This window comes from Anomaloglossus baeobatrachus, chromosome 3 (genome assembly GCF_048569485.1).
Source record: "Anomaloglossus baeobatrachus isolate aAnoBae1 chromosome 3, aAnoBae1.hap1, whole genome shotgun sequence".
NCBI classification, from domain to species: domain Eukaryota; kingdom Metazoa; phylum Chordata; class Amphibia; order Anura; family Aromobatidae; genus Anomaloglossus; species Anomaloglossus baeobatrachus.
The window spans coordinates 8,333,974-8,354,859 of record NC_134355.1 but is presented as its reverse complement, the minus strand read 5'-3'; the positions used below and the strand labels follow the sequence as shown (position 1 = coordinate 8,354,859).

Here is a 20,886-nt window from a genome sequence, read left to right as displayed (position 1 = left end):
GCCCGGTTCATTTGGAGGCGCTCTGTTCATTAGGAGGCGCCCGGTTCATTATGAGGCGCCCGGCTCATTAGGAGGCGCCCGGTTCATTTGGAGGCGCCCGGTTCATCAGGAGGTGCCTGGCTCATTAGGAGGCGCCCGGTTCATTAGTAGGCGCCCGGTTCATTTGGAGGCGCCCGGTTCATTTGGAGGCGCCCGGTTCATTAGGAGGCGCACGGTTCATTTGGAGGCACTTGGTTCATTTGGAGACACCCGGTTCATTTGGAGGCGCCCCGTTCATTAGGAGGCGCCCCGTTCATTAGGAGGTGCCCGGTTCATTTGGAGGCGCCCGGTTCACTTGGAGACAACCGGTTCATTTGGAGGCACCCGGTTCATCAGGAGGCGCCCAGTTCATCAGGAGGCGCCCGGCTCATTAGGAGGCGCCCGGTTCATCAGGAGCCGCCCGGTTCATTAGGAGGCGCCCGGTTCATCAGGAGGCGCCCGGTTCATCAGGAGGCGCCCGGTTCATCAGGAGGCGCCCGGTTCATTAGGAGGCGCCCGGTTCATCAGGAGGCGCCCGGTTCATCCGGAGGCGCCCGGTTCATCAGGAGGCGCCCGGTTCATCAGGAGGCGCCCGGTTCATTAGGAGGCGCCCGGTTCATCAGGAGGCACCCGGTTCATTAGGAAGCGCCCGGTTCATCAGGAGGCGCCCGGTTCATCAGGAGGCGCCCGGTTCATCAGGAGGCGCCCGGTTCATTAGGAGGCGCCCGGTTCATTAGGAGGCGCCCGGCTCATTAGGAGGCGCCCGGTTCATCAGGAGGCGCCCGGTTCATCAGGAGGCGCCCGGTTCATTAGGAGGCGCCCGGTTCATCAGGAGACACTCGGTTCATTAGGAGGCGCCCGGTTCATCAGGAGACACTCGGTTCATTTGGGGACGCCCGGTTCATTTGGAGGCGCCCGGTTCATTTGGAGGCGCCCGGTTCATTAGGAGGTGCCCGGTTCATCAGGAGGCGCCCGGTTCATCAGGAGGCGCCCGGTTCATTAGGAGGTGCCCGGTTCATTTGGAGGCGCCCGGTTCATCAGGAGGCGCCCGGTTCATTAGGAGGCGCCCGGTTCATCAGGAGGCGCCCGGTTCATCAGGAGGCGCCCGGTTCATTAGGAGGTGCCCGGTTCATCAGGAGGCGCCCGGTTCATTAGGAGGCGCCCGGTTCATCAGGAGGCGCCCGGTTCATCAGGAGGCGCCCGGTTCATTTGGAGGCACCCGGTTCATTTGGAGGCGCCCACTTTGCCTCTGCAGGAACCTCACTCCAGTGAGAGATCCCATCAGGGCCTGAGTCCGGGCCGCCATCATCAGACAGTCTGTACATTACGCCCCATCCGCCCCCGTTCCAGCTTCGCCAGTTTGCAAGAATGCTGCGACTTTTAAGAGCGTTTTCCCAGAATTCTTTGCAGTCTGTTTGATGCACCGGGTCCGTGTCTGTGGCACGGGGTTGTCGGTGCTGCCGGTCTCTGCCGGGATCCGTCTAATCTCCAGATTTCAGGCTCACATTTTCTTGGAGCGTGGGAGAAACTTGGGAAAACTCCTGAGAAGGTAGAAGCTTCATCCAGATGTTGTGCCGCGGCCGTGTAACGCCGGCTGTGCGCCCGCAGCTCTGTGCCATGGAGCTGTATGCAATCCGTGTGCCGCCATATGGTGCGTCCATACGGATACCCCCTGAGAAGCGGATTCTCAGACGTTACGGTGGGCTTAGCAGACCCCCGATGCGCCTGGATCAGGCGATGATTCTGGGAAGCGCACATCTGTTTCCTCACTAGGATTCTTATGTGCTGATTCTTGTCGCTGGATTTTCCGTCTTTCGAGTGTCGGAGTTTTCGGACACCGGTGATGGATCCGGCATTATTGATCGCCAGGTGTCTTCATCCTCCGGGGACGCAGGTGCGGAGGAGCGGAGCACATTGCAGACGTTGTGTCTCCATCAATCCCCCTCCCTCCACCGGAGGATGAGGCTCTCAGAGGCCGGCCTCTAATGAAGTGCCTTATTACCGGGACCCCATTAAACTGTCACTTGCACTTAGCGGCCAAAACGGCGCGTCTCAGGGAGAGAGCAGAGCGCGCTGCCGCCTGACAGAGGCCATTACTCACAGGGGATTGGCAGGATCACCGTGTGGGGGGCACGGAGCGGGGGATGGGGGGGAAATCAGGGGAACCAAGAGGCAGCTTCCAAGTTCAGCTCAACTTTGATGTGGTCTTAAAACAGCCTAGAAGAAGTCACGAGAAGGCAGATGAAAGAGCTCAGAGTAACTCTCCCTCACGAAAAGGCAGTAACTCTCCCTCATAAAGAGCTCGCTGACAGATGTTTAGTTAAATCAATCCTCAGTCAGACGTGGTGCAGGGAAGCAAAGACCCTGCTGAAGCCAATCTTTGCAAATGAAAAAAAATTAATATTTTTAGTGCAAAATGCAGAATTTCTAGTTCTTTATTTCCAAATCTCAATGTGATCTTATAATAATGTACAGATATTTATTCGTTTAGGACAATAATCTTACGGGAAACTGCAGTGTATGCTAAGGAGAGCGATATACTGCAAGATGGGGCTGTATACAGGAGGCTGAGAGGATATCCTGCAGGATGGAGCATTGTAGAGAGGGCTGAGAGGAGAGATATACTGAGGGATGGAGCATTGTACAAAAGGGTTGAGAGGAGAGATATTCTGCAGGATGGAGCATTGTACAGAGGGGCTGAGAGGAGAGATATACTGCAGGATGGAGCATTGTACAGAGGGGCTGAGAGGAGAGATATACTGCAGTATGGAGCATTGTACAGAGGGGCTGAGAGGAGAGATATACTGCAGTATGGAGCATTGTACAGAGGGGCTGAGAGGAGAGATATACTGAGGGATGGAGCATTGTACAAAAGGGTTGAGAGGAGAGATATACTGCAGGATGGAGCATTGTACAGAGGGACTGAGAGGAGAGATATACTGCAGGATGGAGCATTGTACAGAGGGACTGAGAGGAGAGATATACTGCAGGATGGAGCATTGTACAGAGGGACTGAGAGGAGAGATATACTGCAGTATGGAGCATTGTACAGAGGGACTGAGAGGAGAGATATACTGCAGGATGGGGCTGTATACAGGGGGCTGAGAGGAGGGATATACTGCAGGATGGAGCATTGTACAGAGGGACTGAGAGGAGAGATATACTGCAGGATGGAGCTGTATACAGGGGGCTGAGAGGAGAGATATACTGCAGGATGGAGCATTGTACAGAGGGGCTGAGAGGAGAGATATACTGCAGGATGGAGCATTGTATAGAGGGCTGAGAGGAGAGATATACTACAGGATGGAGCATTGTACAGAGGGGCTGAGAGGAGAGATATACTGCAGGATGGAGCATTGTACAGAGGGGCTGAGAGGAGAGATATACTGCAGGATGGAGCATTGTATAGAGGGCTGAGAGGAGAGATATACTACAGGATGGAGCATTGTACAGAGGGGCTGAGAGGAGAGATATACTGCAGGATGGAGCATTGTATAGAGGGCTGAGAGGAGAGATATACTGCAGGATGGAGCATTGTACAGAGGGGCTGAGAGGAGAGATATACTGAGGGATGGAGCATTGTACAAAAGGGTTGAGAGGAGAGATATTCTGCAGGATGGAGCATTGTACAGAGGGGAAGAGAGGAGAGATATACTGCAGGATGGAGCATTGTACAGAGGGGCTGAGAGGAGAGATATACTGCAGGATGGAGCATTGTACAGAGGTATGAGGAGAGATATTACTGCAGGATGGGGCTGTATACAGGGGGCTGAGAGGAGGGATATATTGCAGGATGGAGCATTGTATAGAGGGCTGAGAGGAGAGATATACTGCAGTATGGAGCATTGTACAGAGGGACTGAGAGGAGAGATATACTGCAGGATGGAGCTGTATACAGGGGGCTGAGAGGAGAGATATACTGCAGGATGGAGCATTGTACAGAGGGGCTGAGAGGAGAGATATACTGCAGTATGGAGCATTGTACAGAGGGACTGAGAGGAGAGATATACTGCAGGATGGAGCTGTATACAGGGGGCTGAGAGGAGAGATATACTGCAGGATGGAGCATTGTACAGAGGGACTGAGAGGAGAGATATACTGCAGGATGGAGCTGTATACAGGGGGCTGAGAGGAGAGATATACTGCAGGATGGAGCATTGTACAGAGGGACTGAGAGGAGAGATATACTGCAGGATGGAGCATTGTACAGAGGGACTGAGAGGAGAGATATACTGCAGTATGGAGCATTGTACAGAGGTACTGAGAGGAGAGATATACTGCAGGATGGAGCTGTATACAGGGGGCTGAGAGGAGAGATATACTGCAGGATGGAGCATTGTACAGAGGGACTGAGAGGAGAGAGATATACTGCAGGATGGAGCTGTATACAGGGGGCTGAGAGGAGAGATATACTGCAGGATGGAGCTGTATACAGGGGGCCGAGAGGAGAGATATACTGCAGGATGGAGCATTGTACAGAGGGACTGAGAGGAGAGATATACTGCAGTATGGAGCATTGTACAGAGGGACTGAGAGGAGAGATATACTGCAGGATGGAGCTGTATACAGGGGGCTGAGAGGAGAGATATACTGCAGGATGGAGCATTGTACAGAGGGACTGAGAGGAGAGAGATATACTGCAGGATGGAGCTGTATACAGGGGGCTCAGAGGAGAGATATACTGCAGGATGGGGCTTTTGTACATAGGGGCTGTGAGGAGAGATATACTGCAGGACGGGGCTTTTGTATAGAGGGTCTACATAGAGAGCTGCACTGCATGTTGGCATATACATAGAGTCGGTGAGGAGAGATACACTGCAGGAGCAGGAGGATAGGAGTGATGTGCTGCAGGATGGGGAGGGGAAGACACTGACAGAGGCGGTGCCTGTGTAGGTACAGTACAGGGGCCCATTGCAGTCCGATATCTCAGCACAATGCTCATTATTTCCACCTTTTTTGGAGGCAGCAGTGGTCTCGCCTCCCCTAGCTTGGAGCTTTTTTATTGAAAGGAGCCCAAAGCCCCTCACCATAAATGTTTGCGCCCCCCTGCTCTGTGTCCCGGATTATCAATCCTCTATGGATATTTCCAAGTAGACAGAAGCCCATTGCTGGGTCCATCTGCTGATTGGGACCAGGATACAAGGGGTTAACTGGTTTTGGTTCTTACAATAAAATTAAGATCCAATCATCAGATTATCGGTGAAAATATCAGAAACTGGAAAAAAGGATAATGTGAGAATGATGTGGTCCTGAGCGTCTGCAGGGCTGCTTTGTGCACTGTCCGGCGGTTTCGGCTTTGTGCGTTACCTCCCCTGGCATCAGAGGGGTTAATGCCATAATTGGGCCGTACCTGTTCTCTGTGATACACAACACCTGTTCACCCTCCAGCGCAGTGATAACAGCGGCTCATCCTGTGTAATGATCCTCCAGAGCTGCGCCTCGGCTCCGGGCTGCATCCAGCACTGCCAACACCGGATGCAGCCACGTCTCCCGCCGCCACCAGCGCGACATATTCTGCATGCAAAGCACAGTGTGCGCAGCTCCCAGCTGAGGGTGATGTGCTCTACAATGATGGATGACTCTCACTCCGTCTGTGTCATATGTTCCGCAAACAACAAATTAAAACAACGGATTCTGCTTTTAATTGAAGCTTCTATGAGGCCCCGAGGGGCAGCGCGCGCTCCGGAAGAGTGGAAGTAGCAGCAATGTGAGCAAATGCCTGGAAATACAATATTATCATAAGAAGCGGGGAGTGCAGAGCCAAGAGAGCGAGCCAAGAGAGCGAGCCGGCTGCAGAGCACTGACCGCAGAGCCAAGAGAGCGAGCCAAGAGAGCGAGCCGGCTGCAGAGCACTGACCGCAGAGCCAAGAGAGCGAGCCGGCTGCAGAGCACTGACCGCAGAGCCAAGAGAGCGAGCCGGCTGCAGAGCACTGACCGCAGAGCCAAGAGAGCGAGCCGGCTGCAGAGCACTGACCGCAGAGCCAAGAGAGCGAGCAGACTGCAGAGCACTGACCGCAGAGCCAAGAGAGCGAGCCGGCTGCAGAGCACTGACCGCAGAGCCAAGAGAGCGAGCCGGCTGCAGAGCACTGACCGCAGAGCCAAGAGAGCGAGCCGGCTGCAGAGCACTGACCGCAGAGCCAAGAGAGCAAGCCGGCTGCAGAGCACTGACCGCAGAGCCAAGAGAGCGAGCCGGCTGCAGAGCACTGACCGCAGAGCCAAGAGAGCGAGCCGGCTGCAGAGCACTGACCGCAGAGCCAAGAGAGCGAGCCGGCTGCAGAGCACTGACCGCAGAGCCAAGAGAGCGAGCCGGCTGCAGAGCACTGACCGCAGAGCCAAGAGAGCGAGCCGGCTGCAGAGCACTGACCGCAGAGCCAAGAGAGCGAGCCGGCTGCAGAGCACTGACCGCAGAGCCAAGAGAGCGAGTCGGCTGCAGAGCACTGACCGCAGAGCCAAGAGAGCGAGCCAAGAGAGCGAGCCGGCTGCAGAGCACTGACGGCAGAGCCAAGAGAGCGAGCCGGCTGCAGAGCACTGACCGCAGAGCCAAGAGAGCGAGCCGGCTGCAGAGCACTGACCGCAGAGCCAAGAGAGCGAGCCAAGAGAGCGAGCCGGCTGCAGAGCACTGACCGCAGAGCCAAGAGAGCGAGCCGGCTGCAGAGCACTGACCGCAGAGCCAAGAGAGCGAGCCGGCTGCAGAGCACGGACCGCAGAGCCAAGAGAGCGAGCCAAGAGAGCGAGCCGGCTGCAGAGCACTGACCGCAGAGCCAAGAGAGCGAGCCGGCTGCAGAGCACTGACCGTAGAGCCAAGAGAGCAAGCCAAGAGAGCGAACCGGCTGCAGAGCACTGACCGCAGAGCCAAGAGAACGAGCAGACTGCAGAGCACTGACCGCAGAGCCAAGAGAGCGAGCCGGCTGCAGAGCCAAGAGAGCAAGCCAAGAGAGCGAGCCACCTGCAGAGCACTGACCGCAGAGCCAAGAGAGCGAGCCGGCTGCAGAGCACTGACGGCAGAGCTAAGAGAGCGAGCAGACTGCAGAGCACTGACCGCAGAGCCAAGAGAGCGAGCCAAGAGAGCGAGCCGGCTGCAGAGCCAAGAGAGCAAGCCAAGAGTGCGAGCCGGCTGCAGAGCACTAACCGCAGAGCCAAGAGAACGAGCCGGCTGCAGAGCACTAACCGCAGAGCCAAGAGAGCGAGCTGGCTGCAGAGCACTGACGGCAGAGCCAAGAGAGCGAGCCAGCCAATAGAGTGAGCCGGCTGCAGAGCACTGACCGCAGAGCCAAGAGAGCGAGCTGGCTGCAGAGCACTGACGGCAGAGCCAAGAGAGCGAGCCAGCTGCAGAGCACTGACGGCAGAGCCAAGAGAGCGAGCCGGCTGCAGAGCACTGACGGCAGAGCCAAGAGAGCGAGCCGGCTGCAGAGCACTGACGGCAGAGCCAAGAGAGCGAGCCGGCTGCAGAGCACTGACGGCAGAGCCAAGAGAGCGAGCCGGCTGCAGAGCACTGACGGCAGAGACAAGAGAGCGAGCCGGCTGCAGAGCACTGACGGCATGACGGCAGAGCCAAGCGAGCGAGCCAAGAGAGCGAGCCGGCTGCAGAGCACTGACCGCAGAGCCAAGAGAGCGAGCCGGCTGCCGAGCACTGACCGCAGAGCCAAGAGAGCGAGCCGGCTGCAGAGCACTGACCGCAGAGCCAAAAGAGCGAGCTGGCTGCAGAGCACTGACCGCAGAGCCAAGAGAGCGAGCTGGCTGCAGAGCACTGACGGCAGAGCCAAGAGAGCGAGTCGGCTGCAGAGCACTAACCGCAGAGCCAAGAGAGCGAGCCAAGAGAGCGAGCCGGCCGCAGAGCACTGACCGCAGAGCCAGGAGAGCGAGCCGGCCGCAAAGCCAAGATAGCGAGCCAAGGGAGGTAGCCAAGAGAGCAAGCCAGCTGCAGAGCCAAGAGAGCGAGCCGGTTGCAGAGCCAAGAGAGCGAGCCAAGGGAGCGAGTCGGCTGCAGAATCAAGAGAACGAGCCAAGAGAGCAAGCTGACCGCAGAGCCAAGAAAGCAAGCCAAGGGAGCGAGCCAGCTGCAGAGCACGGACCGGAGAGCCAAGAGAGTGAGCCAGCCGCAAAGCCAAGAGAGCGAACCAAGAGAGCAAGCCGGCTGCAGAGCCAAAAGAGAGAGCTGGCTGAATAGCACTCACCGCAGAACCAAGAGAGTGAGCCGGATGCAAAGCCAAGAGAGCGAGCCAAAAGATTGAACCGGCTGCACGGCCAAGAGAGCGAGCTGGCTGCAGAGCACTGACCACAGAGACAAGAGAGTGATCCAGCCGCAAAGCCATGAGAGCAAGCTAGCGTCAGAGCCAAGAGAGTCGGCTGCAGAATCAAGAGAGCGAGATGGCAGCAAGAACCAAGAGAGCAAGCTGGCTGCAGAGCCAAAAGAGCGAGACGGCTGCAGAGCCTAGAGAGAGAGTTGGAGAGGAAGCCAGCTGCAGAGCCTAGACAGCGAGCCAATTACAGAGCCAAGAGAGCGATCTAATTGCTCACTGCAGAGCCAAGAGAGCGACCCAGCTGGAGAGTACTCTCCGTAGAGCCAAGAGAGCGAGCCGGCTGCCGAGCCAAGAGAGTGAACTGGCTGCAGAGCACTCACACACTGCTGAGCCAAGAGAGCAAGCCGGCTGCAGAGCCAAGAGAGTGAGCTGGCTGCAGAGCGCTCACGCACCACAGAGCCAAGATAGCAAGCTGGCTGCAGAGCCAAGAAAGCGAGCTGGTTTCAGAGTGCTCACACACCACAGAGCCAAGAGGTCAAGTCGGCTGCAGAGCTTAGACAACTATTTGGCTGCAGAGCACTCACACACAGCAGAGCCAAGATAGTAAGCCGGCTGCAGAGCCAAGAGAGTGAGCTTGCTGCAGAGCGCTCACACACCACAGAGCCAAGAGGGCAAGGAGGCTGCAGAGCCAAGAGAGTGAGCCGGCTATGGAGCCAAAGAGCGAGCCAGCTGCACAGCAATGACCGCAGAGCCAAGAGAGTGGCCTGACTGTAGAGCCTAGAGAGCAAGCCGCCTGCAGAGCCCTAACCGCAGAGCCAAGAAAGCAAGCCAGCTGCAGAGCACTGACTACAGAGTCGAGAGAGTGAGCTTGCTGCAGAGCCAAGAGAGTGAGCCAGCTGCAGAATGTTCACACATGGCAGAGCCAAGAGAGCAAGCTGATTACAGAGAGCTCACACACTACAGAAACCTCACACACACTACAGAAACAAGAGAGCGAGCTGGTTGCAGAGCCCTGACCACATAGTCAACAGAGCGAGCCAACTGCAGAGCCAAGAGAGCGAGCCGGCTGCAGACTCAAGAGAGTGAGGCGGCTACAGAGTACTGACCACAGAGCCAAGAGAGTGAGCCAGCTACAGAGTGCTCACTGCTGAGCTAAGACAGTGAGAAGGGCTGCGGTGCCAAGAGAGCGAGCCAGCTGCAGAGTGTTTACACACCACAGAGCCAAGAGGGCAATGTGGCTACAGAGCCAAGAGATTGAGATGACTGCATAATGCTCACACGCACCGCATAGCCAAGAGAGCGAGTCAGAGGACGAGCTAAGAGAAGGCTGCAGAGCCAAGAGAACGAACCAGTTGCAGAACGCTCACACGCCGCACAGCCAAAAGAGTGAGGCGGCTACAGAGCGCTCACCACCAAGAGAGCGAGCTGGCTGAAGAGTGATCACACACCGCAGACCCAAGAGAGCGAGACGGCTGCAGAGCACTGACCACAGAGCTAAGAGAGCGAGCCAACTGCTGAGCGCTCGCCACAGAGCCAAGCGAGCGAGCCGACTGCAGAACCAAGCAAGCGAGCCGACTGCAGAGCCAAGCGAGCGAGCCGACTGCAGAGCCAAGCGAGCGAGCCGACTGCAGAGCCAAGCGAGCGAGCCGACTGCAGAGCCAAGCGAGCGAGCCGGCTGCAGAACCAAGCGAGCGAGCCGGCTGCAGAGCCAAGCGAGCGAGCCGACTGCAGAGCCAAGCGAGCGAGCCGACTGCAGAGCCAAGCGAGCGAGCGGACTGCAGAGCCAAGCGAGCGAGCCGACTGCAGAGCCAAGCGAGCGAGCCGGCTGCAGAGCCAAGCGAGCGATCCGGCTGCAGAGCCAAGCGAGCGAGCCGGCTGCAGAGCCAAGCGAGCGAGCCGGCTGCAGAGCCAAGCGAGCGAGCCGGCTGCAGAGCCAAGCGAGCGAGGCGGCTGCAGAGCCAAGCGAGCAAGGCGGCTGCAGAGCACTCACATACCACAGAGCTCTCACTCATCGCAGAGCGGCACAAGTAGGTGTCGTGTCCAATTATACGGTATCATCTAACAGCGCAGATCTAGTCACAAGCAGAGGCGACGGACTGCAGAGTACCCCGATGCAGGGAATGTGTCTGGGACCCCCTCGGCTCTGGGCTCACCTGCCCTTTTCATTAATAGGACATGGGCACATTCACACCTGAGACCTAATTAGTCACATGGCTAATTGGACACAATGTGGCCATTTTCAATTAGGGGTGTACTTACTTTTGTTGCCAGTGGATTAGACATTAATGGCTGTGCTGAGTTATTTACACTGTTATACAAGCTGCGCACTGACACTGCACATTGTATACAAGCTGCGCACTGACACTGCACATTGTATACAAGTTGCAGACTGACACTGTACATTGCATAGAAGCTGCGCACTGACACTGCACATTGTATACAAGCTGCAGACTGACACTGTAGATTGTATACAAGCTGCGCACTGACACTGTACATTGTATACAAGCTGCGCACTGACACTGTACATTGTATACAAGCTGCGCACTGACACTGTACATTGTATACAAGTTGCGCCCTGACACTGCACATTGTATACAAGCTGCGCCCTGACACTGCACATTGTATACAAGCTGCGCACTGACACTGCACATTGTATACAAGCTGCGCCCTGACACTGCACATTGTATACAAGCGGCGCACTGACACTGTACATTGTATACAAGCTGCGCACTCACACTGCACATTGTATACAAGCTGCGCACTCACACTGCACATTGTATACAAGCTGCAAACTGACACTGCACATTGTATACAAGCTGCGCACTGACACTGCACATTGTATACAAGCTGCGCACTGACACTGCACATTGTATACAAGCTGCGCACTGACACTGCACATTGTATACAAGCTGCGCACTGACACTGCACATTGTATACAAGCTGGGCACTGACACTGCACATTGTATACAAGCTGGGCACTGACACTGCACATTGTATACAAGCTGGGCACTGACACTGCACATTGTATACAAGCTGCGCACTGACACTGCACATTGTATACAAGCTGCGCACTGACACTGCACATTGTATACAAGCTGCGCACTGACACTGCACATTATATGACAGGGTCAGATCTGCAGCGCTGTCCCAGGAGAAGATAAAATAAAATATTTAGAATAATGTGAGGGGGGTGTACTCACTTCTGTGATATACTGTGTGTATATATATATATATATATATATATATATATATATATATATATATACACACAGTATATCCACATGCACTCAAGGTAAAACCCATATACTGTACCACACTGTATACACTGTATACCATGCGCACTATATGTTGTATGCAGAATATTCGGGGCACTTGCTGCCGTCACTTTCCAGGACCCCGGCCCCAGGGACTTCACACCCCTGTCCCATTCCAGGACCGCAGCCAGGACCACTGCAGGTCACTGGTTTATTAAAAGGAAAAGGAAGAAGAAGGCGGCAGAGGAGGAGTGACAGCGAAAACAGGAAAAAGGGATTTAACAACAGACGAGTTTTGGCTTCTAAGATCTAATAACAAAACTTTTACGTTTTTAATTCACTTTTTTTTTTTTTTTTTAAACTGCGACCTCTTATGATTTTTATTTGCAAAACGTGTACTTTGGAATAAAGGAATCTTTTTATAGCTTTACCTGCAGTATTATAGTAGTTATATTCTTGTACATAGGGGCAGTATTATAGTAGTTATATTCTTGTACATAGGGGCAGTATTATAGTAGTTATATTCTTGTACATAGGGGGCAGTATTATAGTAGTTATATTCTTGTACATAGGGGCAGTATTATAGTAGTTATATTCTTGTACATAGGGGGCAGTATTATAGTAGTTATATTCTTGTACATAGGGGCAGTATTATAGTAGTTATATTCTTGTACATAGGTGACAGTATTATAGTAGTTATATTCTTGTATATAGGGGCAGTATTATAGTAGTTATATTCTTGTATATAGGGGCAGTATTATAGTAGTTATATTCTTGTATATAGGGGCAGTATTATAGTAGTTATATTCTTGTACATAGGGGCAGTATTATAGTAGATATATTCTTGTACATAGGGGGCAGTATTATAGTAGTTATATTCTTGTACATAGGGGGCAGTATTATAACAGTTATATTCTTGTACATAGGGGGCAGTATTATAGTAGTTATATTCTTGTTCATAGGGGCAGTATTATGGTAGTTATATTCTTGTACATAGGGGCAATATTATAGTAGTTATATTCTTGTACATAGGGGGCAGTATTATAACAGTTATATTCTTGTACATAGGGGGCAGTATTATAGTAGTTGTATTCTTGTACATAGGGGGCAATATTATAGTAGTTATATTCTTGTACATAGGGGCAGTATTATAGTAGTTATATTCTTGTACATAGGGGCAGTATTATAGTAGTTATATTCTTGTACATAGGGGGCAGTATTATAGTAGTTATATTCTTGTACATAGGGGGCAGTATTATAGTAGTTATATTCTTGTACATAGGTGGCAGTATTATAGTAGTTATATTCTTGTATATAGGGGCAGTATTATAGTAGTTATATTCTTGTACATAGGGGGCAGTATTATAGTAGTTATATTCTTGTACATGGGGGTAGTATTATAGTAGTTATATTCTTGTACATAGGGGGCAGTATTATAGTAGTTATATTCTTGTACATAGGGGGCACTATTATAGTAGTTATATTCTTGTACATAGGGGCAGTATTATAGTAGTTATATTCTTGTACATAGGGGCACTATTATAGTAGTTATATTCTTGTACATAGGGGCAGTATTATAGTAGTTATACTCTTGTACATAGTGGCAGTATTATAGTAGTTATATTCTTGTACATAGGGGCAGTATTATAGTAGTTATATTCTTGTACATAGGGGACAGTATTATAGTAGATATATTCCTGTACATAGGGGCAGTATTATAGTAGTTATATTCTTGTATATAGGGGCAGTATTATAGTAGTTATATTCTTGTACATAGGGAGCAGTATTATAGTAGTTATATTCTTGTACATAGGGGGCAGTATTATAGTAGTTATATTCTTGTACATAGGGGGCAGTATTATAGTAGTTATATTCTTGTACATATGTGGCAGTATTATAGTAGTTATATTCTTGTACATAGTGGCAGTATTATAGTAGTTATATTCTTGTACATAGGGGGCGGTATTATAGTAGATATATTCTTGTTTATAGGGGCAGTATTATAGTAGTTATATTCTTGTACATAGGGGCAGTATTATAGTAGTTATATTCTTGTACATAGGGGGCAGTATTATAGTGGTTATATTCTTGTACATAGAGGCAGTATTATAGTAGTTATATTCTTGTATATAGGGGCAGTATTATAGTAGTTATATTCTTGTACATAGGGGCAGTATTATAGTAGTTATATTCTTGTCTATAGGAGCAGTATTATAGCAGTTATATTCTTGTACATAGGGGGCAGTATTATAGTAGTTATATTCTTGTACATAGGGGCAGTATTATAGTAGTTATATTCTTGTACATAGGGCAGTGTTATAGTAGTTATATTCTTGTACATAGGGGCAGTATTATAGTAGTTATATTCTTGTATATAGGGAGCAGTATTATAGCAGTTATATTCTTGTACATAGGGGCAGTATTATAGTAGTTATATTCTTGTCTATAGGAGCAGTATTATAGCAGTTATATTCTTGTACATAGGGGGCAGTATTATAGCAGTTATATTCTTGTACATAGGGGCAGTATTATAGTAGTTATATTCTTGTCTATAGGGGCAGTATTATAGTAGTTATATTCTTGTACATAGGGGCAGTATTGTAGTAGTTATATTCTTGTACATAGGAGCAGTATTATAGTAGTTATATTCTTGTACATAGGGGCAGTATTGTAGTAGTTATTTTCTTGTGTATGTGGTAAATATTAGAGGGGAGACATAATTTGGCATATCAGGGTGTTGTGTAGATGCGGTAGGTGGGGTCCTTGGTTTGGGGAGATGACATTGCAGCATTATATGCAGGTTACACGTTACGGTATCAGTCTGATTTCCTCCTCACCTCGGTGTCTTCTCACCTTCTCTCGTTTTGCAGCTCCTCCTGTTCTCAAGATGACAGTGAATGAGACGTTAGTGGTGAACCCCGGAGATAACATCACTATCCAGTGCACACTTACAGGAGGCGACCCCCCGACCAAAGCTGTGTGGTCTCACTCCCCCAAACCCATGCCACCCAACAGCATCAGCAAAGGGGGAAACCTGACAATATGGAACATCCGAAACGAGGACTCCGGGTATTACAACTGTACGGCCATCAACAACGTGGGGAACCCGGCTAAGAAGACGGTCAACCTCCTAGTGAGATGTACGTCCTACACCAGTGACCAAAAGCCACCGGACACTAAACAGAGGGATGTCACCGCTGAGCTCCATTTTTAATTTTCCCCTGGTTAATGCCCCCTTTCTCTTCTGACCCTGGTTAATGCCCCCTTTCTCTTCTGACCCTGGTTAATGCTCCCTTTCTTTTCTGCCGCTGGTTAATGCCTCCTTTCTTTTCTGCCCCTGGTTAGTGCCCCCTTGCTCTTCTGCCCCTGGTTAATGCTCCCTTTCTCTTCTGCCTCTGGTTAATGCCCCCTTTCTCTTCTGACCCTGGTTAATGCCCCCTTTCTCTTCTGACCCTGGTTAATACCCCCTTTCTCTTCTGACCCTGGTTAATGCCCCCTTGCTCTTCTGCCCCTGGTTATTGCCCCCTTTCTTTTCTGCCCCTGGTTAGTGCCCCCTTGCTCTTCTGCCCCTGGTTAATGCCCCCTTTCTCTTCTGACCCTGGTTAATGCCCCCTTTCTCTTCTGACCCTGGTTAATGCCCCCTTGCTCTTCTGCCCCTGGTTATTGCCCCCTTTCTTTTCTGCCCCTGGTTAGTGCCCCCTTGCTCTTCTACCCCTGGTTATTGCCCCCTTTCTCTTCTGCCCCTGGTTAATGCTCCCTTTCTCTTCTGCCTCTGGTTAATGCCCCCTTTCTCTTCTGACCCTGGTTAATGCCCCCTTTCTCTTCTGACCCTGGTTAATACCCCCTTTCTCTTCTGACCCTGGTTAATGCCCCCTTGCTCTTCTACCCCTGGTTATTGCCCCCTTTCTCTTCTGCCCCTGGTTAATGCTCCCTTTCTCTTCTGCCTCTGGTTAATGCCCCCTTTCTCTTCTGACCCTGGTTAATGCCCCCTTTCTCTTCTGACCCTGGTTAATGCCCCCTTGCTCTTCTGCCCCTGGTTATTGCCCCCTTTCTTTTCTGCCCCTGGTTAGTGCCCCCTTTCTCTTCTGCCCCTGGTTAATGCCCCCTTTCTCTTCTGACCCTGGTTAATGCCTCCTTTCTTTTCTGACCCTGGTTAATGCCCCCTTTCTCTTCTGACCCTGGTTAATGCCCCCTTTCTCTTCTGACCCTGGTTAATGCCCCCTTGCTTTTCTGCCCCTGGTTATTGCCCCCTTTCTCTTCTGCCCCTGGTTATTGCCCCCTTTCTCTTCTGCCCCTGGTTATTGCCCCCTTGCTCTTCTGCCCCTGGTTATTGCCCCCTTGCTCTTCTGCCCCTGGTTAGTGCCCCCTTGCTCTTCTGCCCCTGGTTAATGCCCCCTTTCTCTTCTGCCTCTGGTTAATGCCCCCTTGCTCTTCTGCCCCTGGTTATTGCCCCCTTTCTTTTCTGCCCCTGGTTAGTGCCCCCTTGCTCTTCTGCCTCTGGTTAATGCTCCCTTGCTCTTCTGCCCCTGGTTATTGCCCCCTTTCTCTTCTGACCCTGGTTAATGCCCCCTTTCTCTTCTGCCTCTGGTTAATGCCCCCTTGCTCTTCTGCCCCTGGTTAGTGCCCCCTTGCTCTTCTGCCCCTGGTTAGTGCTCCCTTTCTTTTCTGACCCTGGTTAATGCCCCCTTGCTCTTCTGCCCCTGGTTATTGCCCCCTTTCTCTTCTGCCCCTGGTTAATGCCCCCTTGCTCTTCTGACCCTGGTTAGTGCCCCCTTGCTCTTCTGCCCCTGGTTATTGCCCCCTTTCTCTTCTGCCCCTGGTTAATGCCCCCTTGCTCTTCTGACCCTGGTTAATGCCCCCTTGCTCTTCTGCCCCTGGTTATTGCCCCCTTTCTCTTCTGCCTCGGTTAATACCCCCTTTTCTTCTGCCCCTTTCAGCACTGAGGAACATCACTTACCAGATCACTCCAGACCCGAGGAAGGAGAGTGACAGCATCCAGCTGGGGCAGGAGCTGAAGATCTCGTGCCACGTGGACGCGGAGCCGCAGGACAAGGTCCAGTATGTCTGGTACAAGAACCAGAAGCTGATCAAGACCTCGGAGCGGATCCTGATCACCAGGGTGGATCCAGAGCTGCCCCTGGTCACCAGCAGCCTGGAGTTCACCGAGCTCCGCTTCACCGACTATGGCACCTACATGTGTGAAGCCTCGTTACCCAACCTGCCCATCACCCTGAACAGCAGCGAGATCAACATCTCTGCCGAGACAGGTGAGACGAGCTGCAGTCACCTCCAGAGCTGCAATCAACCGCTGCTTACAGTCAGTCAGCATTTACCACCCTCCGATGCAGACACTGAATAAGCAGCGGGAGGGAACGTCCTCTCCTTGCACAATCTGTTCCCCCCTCCAGTGTTGGTGCCATACAAGCTGTGTCAGTGGCCGGTCTCCTGGGGATTGTGTGACATTGTTCGGCTGTAGGGCTCACATGTTATAACTATGTCACACGATCCTCAGGAGACCGGCCACTGACGCAGCTTGTATGGCACCAGCACCGGAGGGCAGTAAAGATTGTGCAAGGAGAGGACATTCCTTTACAAAGCAGGAGGTGAGCTGTGACATCACCTATTGTGAATAGTGGATCATATGTTATCTATTGCATATAGAGGTGTTATCAGTCATTGTACAGGAGGAGGAGGTGAGCTGTAACATCATCATTTGTGAGGAGGAGGTGAGCTGTGACATCACCTATTGTGAATGGTGGATCCTATGTAATCAGATATATATAGAGGTGTTATCATTTATTGTACAGGAGGAGGAGGAGGTGAGCTGTGACATGTGCTATTGTGAATGGTGGATCCTGTGTTATCTTCTGTATATAGAGGTGATATCCGTGATTGTAGAGGAGGAGGAGGTGAGCTGTGACATCACATATTGTGAATGATGGATTCTGTATTATCTACTGTATATAGAGGTGTTATCAGTCATTGTACAGGAGGATAAGGAGGTGAACTGTGACATCACCTATTGTGAATGGTGGATCCTGTGTTATCTACTGTATAAAGAGGTATCATCAGTCATTGTACAGGAGGAGAAGAATGTGAGCTGTAATATCACCCATTGGGAATGGTGGATTCTGTGTTTTCTACTGTATATAGAGGTGCGATCAGTCATTAAACAGGAGGGGGAGGAGGTAAGCTGTGACATCACCTATTGTGAATGGTGAATTTTGTGTTATCTACTGTATATAGAAGTGATGTCAGTTATTGTAGAGGAGGAGGAGGTGAGCTGTGTGTACATGTAGATACACCCTGTGTGATATGTTCGGTACATATCTGCAATGTGACTGCGACCCTGTCTGTGGTATCATGGCTTTGGCTCCCTTTTCTGCTGATTATCTCAAGGGCAGTATTGGGGTGCGCTCCTCCTCCTCCATTACTGTGTGTCTCCTCTGTTGCTCTGAGCTCCTCTTCTCTGCACATATTTACACTGAGTAGAAATTCTGACCCCTGTCCCTATGTGAACGCTCCTCACTGCGGCTCACCATTATATAGCAGGAATCTGCTGCTACGGCTCCTCGGCCTGCCAGGACCTTCCTCCTGAGGACATTCACTGTTTCAGACGTCTCCTATTGTCGGGGGCCCTCAGTTGTCGTCTCTGAGTCTCTGTGTTCTGATTTTCTGCTGTTTTTCAGTCCCTCCGTCCATTGTCGGGGCCCTCAGTTGTCGTCTCTGTTTCTCTGTGTTCTGATTCTCTGTATTTTCAGTCCCTGCATCCATTGTTGGGACCCTCTGTTGTCGTCTCTGTGTTCTGATTCTCTGTATTTTCAGTCCCTCCGTCCATTGTCGGGGCCCTCAGTTGTCGTCTCTGAGACACTGTGTCCTGATTCTCTGTATTTTCAGTCCCTGCATCCATTGTTGGGGCCCTCTGTTGTCCTTCGTCTCTGTGTTCTGATTCTCTGTGTTTTTCAGTCCCTCCGTCCATTGTCGGGGCCCTCAGTTGTCGTCTCTGTGTCTCTGTGTTCTGATTCTCTGTATTTTCAGTCCCTTTGTCCATTGTCGGGGCCCCCAGTTGCCGTTTCTGAATCTCTCTTTCCTGATTCTCTGTATTTTCAGTCCCTCCGTCCATTGTTGGGACCCTCTGTTGTTGTCTCTGAGTCTCTGTGTTCTGATTCTCTGTATTTTCAGTCCCTGCATCCATTTTCGGGGCCCTCAGTTGTCGTCTCTGAGTCTTTTTCCTGATTCTCTGTATTTTCAGTCCCTGCATCCATTGTCGGGACCCTCTGTTGTCGTCTCTGATTCTCTGTGTTTTTCAGTCCCTGCATCCATTGTCGGGGCCCCCAGTTGCCGTCTCTGAATCTCTCTTTCCTGATTCTCTGTGTTTTTCAGTCCCTCATCCATTGTTGGGGCCCTCAGTCATCGTGTCTAAAGCGGGCTTTACATGCTACGAGATCGCTACAGCAATCTCATTGGGGTCACGGAATTGGTGACGCACATCCGGCCGCATTAGCGATGCCGTTGTGTGTGACACCTATGAGCGATTTTGCATTGTCGCAAAAACGTGCAAAATCGCTCATCGGTGACATGGGGGTCCATTCTCGATTATCGTTACTGCTGCAGCAACGATGTAGTTCCTCGTTCCTGCGGCAGCACACATCGCTCCGTGTGACACTGCAGGAACGAGGAACCTCTCCTTACCTGCCTCCTGCCCGCAATGCGGAAGGAAGGAGGTGGGCGGGATGTTCGTCCCGCTCATCTCCACCCCTCCGCTTCTATTGGGCGGCGGTTCAGTGACGCTGCTGTGACGCTGAACGAACCGCCCCCTTAGAAAGGAGACGGTTCGCCGGTCACAGCGACGTCGCAGGGAAGGTAAGGCTGCTTTCACACCTCCGGTTTTTCCTGTTTGGCACAATACGGCGCTTTGCAGTAAAACCGCAACCGTTTTTTTTTGCCGCCGGTTGTGTTTTTTTTGCATATACTTTCATTAGTGCCGGATTGTGCCGCATGGGTTGCGTTCGTTCCGTTTTTTGCCGCATGCAGCAGATATAGCCGATGCGGCGGCCACATGGAACGCTGCTTAGCACGTTTTTTTGTCCGGCAAAAAAAAAAACGCATCATGCAGCATTCGGCCAATGCCGCGCGATTTGCAATGCATGCCTATGGACGCCGCATGCGGCGTCCTGTGGCAAACACCGTATCCGGCCGCCGCATGCATTTTTTTCCACTGCGCATGCTCAGTAGCGTGCCGCAAGCGGCAAAAACCGGACGGGCCGCATGTCAAAAACTTATGCAAAGGATGCGGTATTGTCGCCGCATCCGTTGCATAGGTCTAAGAGCCGCATTGGCTGGCTCTGCTAAAACCGGAGGTGTGAAAGCAGCCTAAGTCCGTGTGACGGGTCCGGGCGATGTTGAGAGACACGGGCAGAGATTTGCCCGTGTCGCACAACCGATGGGGACAGGTACGCACGCTGGCGATATCGGTACCGATATCGCAGTGTGTAAAGCGGCCTTAAGTCTCTGTGTCATGAATCTCTGTTTTTCAGTTCCTCGTCCATTGTCGGGACCCTCAGTTATCGTCTTTGAGTCTCTGTGTCCTGACTCTCTGCTATTTATCAGTTCCTCCGTCCATTGTCGGGGCCCTCGGTTGTCATCTCTGAGTCTCTGTGTCCTGATTCTCTGCTGTTTTTCAGTCCCTCCGTCCATTGTCGGGACCCTTAGATCTCATTTCTTAGTCTCTGTGTCCTGATTCTCTGCTGTTTTTCAGTCCCTCCGTCCATTGTCGGGACCCTTAGTTCTCATTTCTTAGTCTCGGTATCCTGATTCTCTGTGTTTTTCTGTCTCTCCGTCCATTGTCGGGGCCGTCGGTTGTCGTCTCTTTTCCCTCATTCTCTGCTGTTTTTCAGTCCCTCCGTCCATTGTCGGGGCCCTCAGTTGTCGTCTCAGAGTCTCTGTGTCCTGATTCTCTCTGTTTTTCTGTCCCTCCGTCCATTGTCGGGGGCCCTTGGTAATCTCTTTTCCCTGATTCTCTGTGTTTTTCTGTCCCTCCCTCCATTGTCGGGGCCCTTGGTAATCTTTTTTCCCTGATTCTCTCTGTTTTTCTGTCCCTCCGTCCATTGTCGGGGGCCCTTGGTAATCTCTTTTCCCTGATTCTCTGTGTTTTTCTCTCCCTCCCTCCATTGTCGGAGGCCCTTGGTAATCTTTTTTCCCTGATTCTCTGTTTTTCTGTCCCTCCGTCCATTGTCGGGGCCCTTGGTAATCTTCTTTTTTCCCTGATTCTCTGTTTTTCAGTCCCTCCGTCCATTGTCGGGGCCCTCAGTTGTCGTCTCAGAGTCTCTGTGTCCTGATTCTCTCTGTTTTTCTGTCCCTCCGTCCATTGTCGG

At 51.6% G+C, this 20,886-nt stretch overlaps 1 protein-coding gene across 5 annotated transcripts in view; it reads left to right on the top strand.

Annotated features, from left to right (window-relative positions):
* Positions 1 to 20,886, top strand: part of MDGA1 (MAM domain containing glycosylphosphatidylinositol anchor 1) — a 506,924-nt gene that overhangs the window by 337,722 nt on the left and 148,316 nt on the right. For all 5 annotated transcript variants that reach the window (XM_075338981.1, XM_075338978.1, XM_075338979.1 and 2 more), the window contains 2 exons: positions 14,383 to 14,652; positions 16,450 to 16,779. In XM_075338981.1, the coding sequence (XP_075195096.1) occupies positions 14,383 to 14,652; positions 16,450 to 16,779 (600 nt within the window). The remainder of the gene's footprint in view (positions 1 to 14,382; positions 14,653 to 16,449; positions 16,780 to 20,886) is intronic.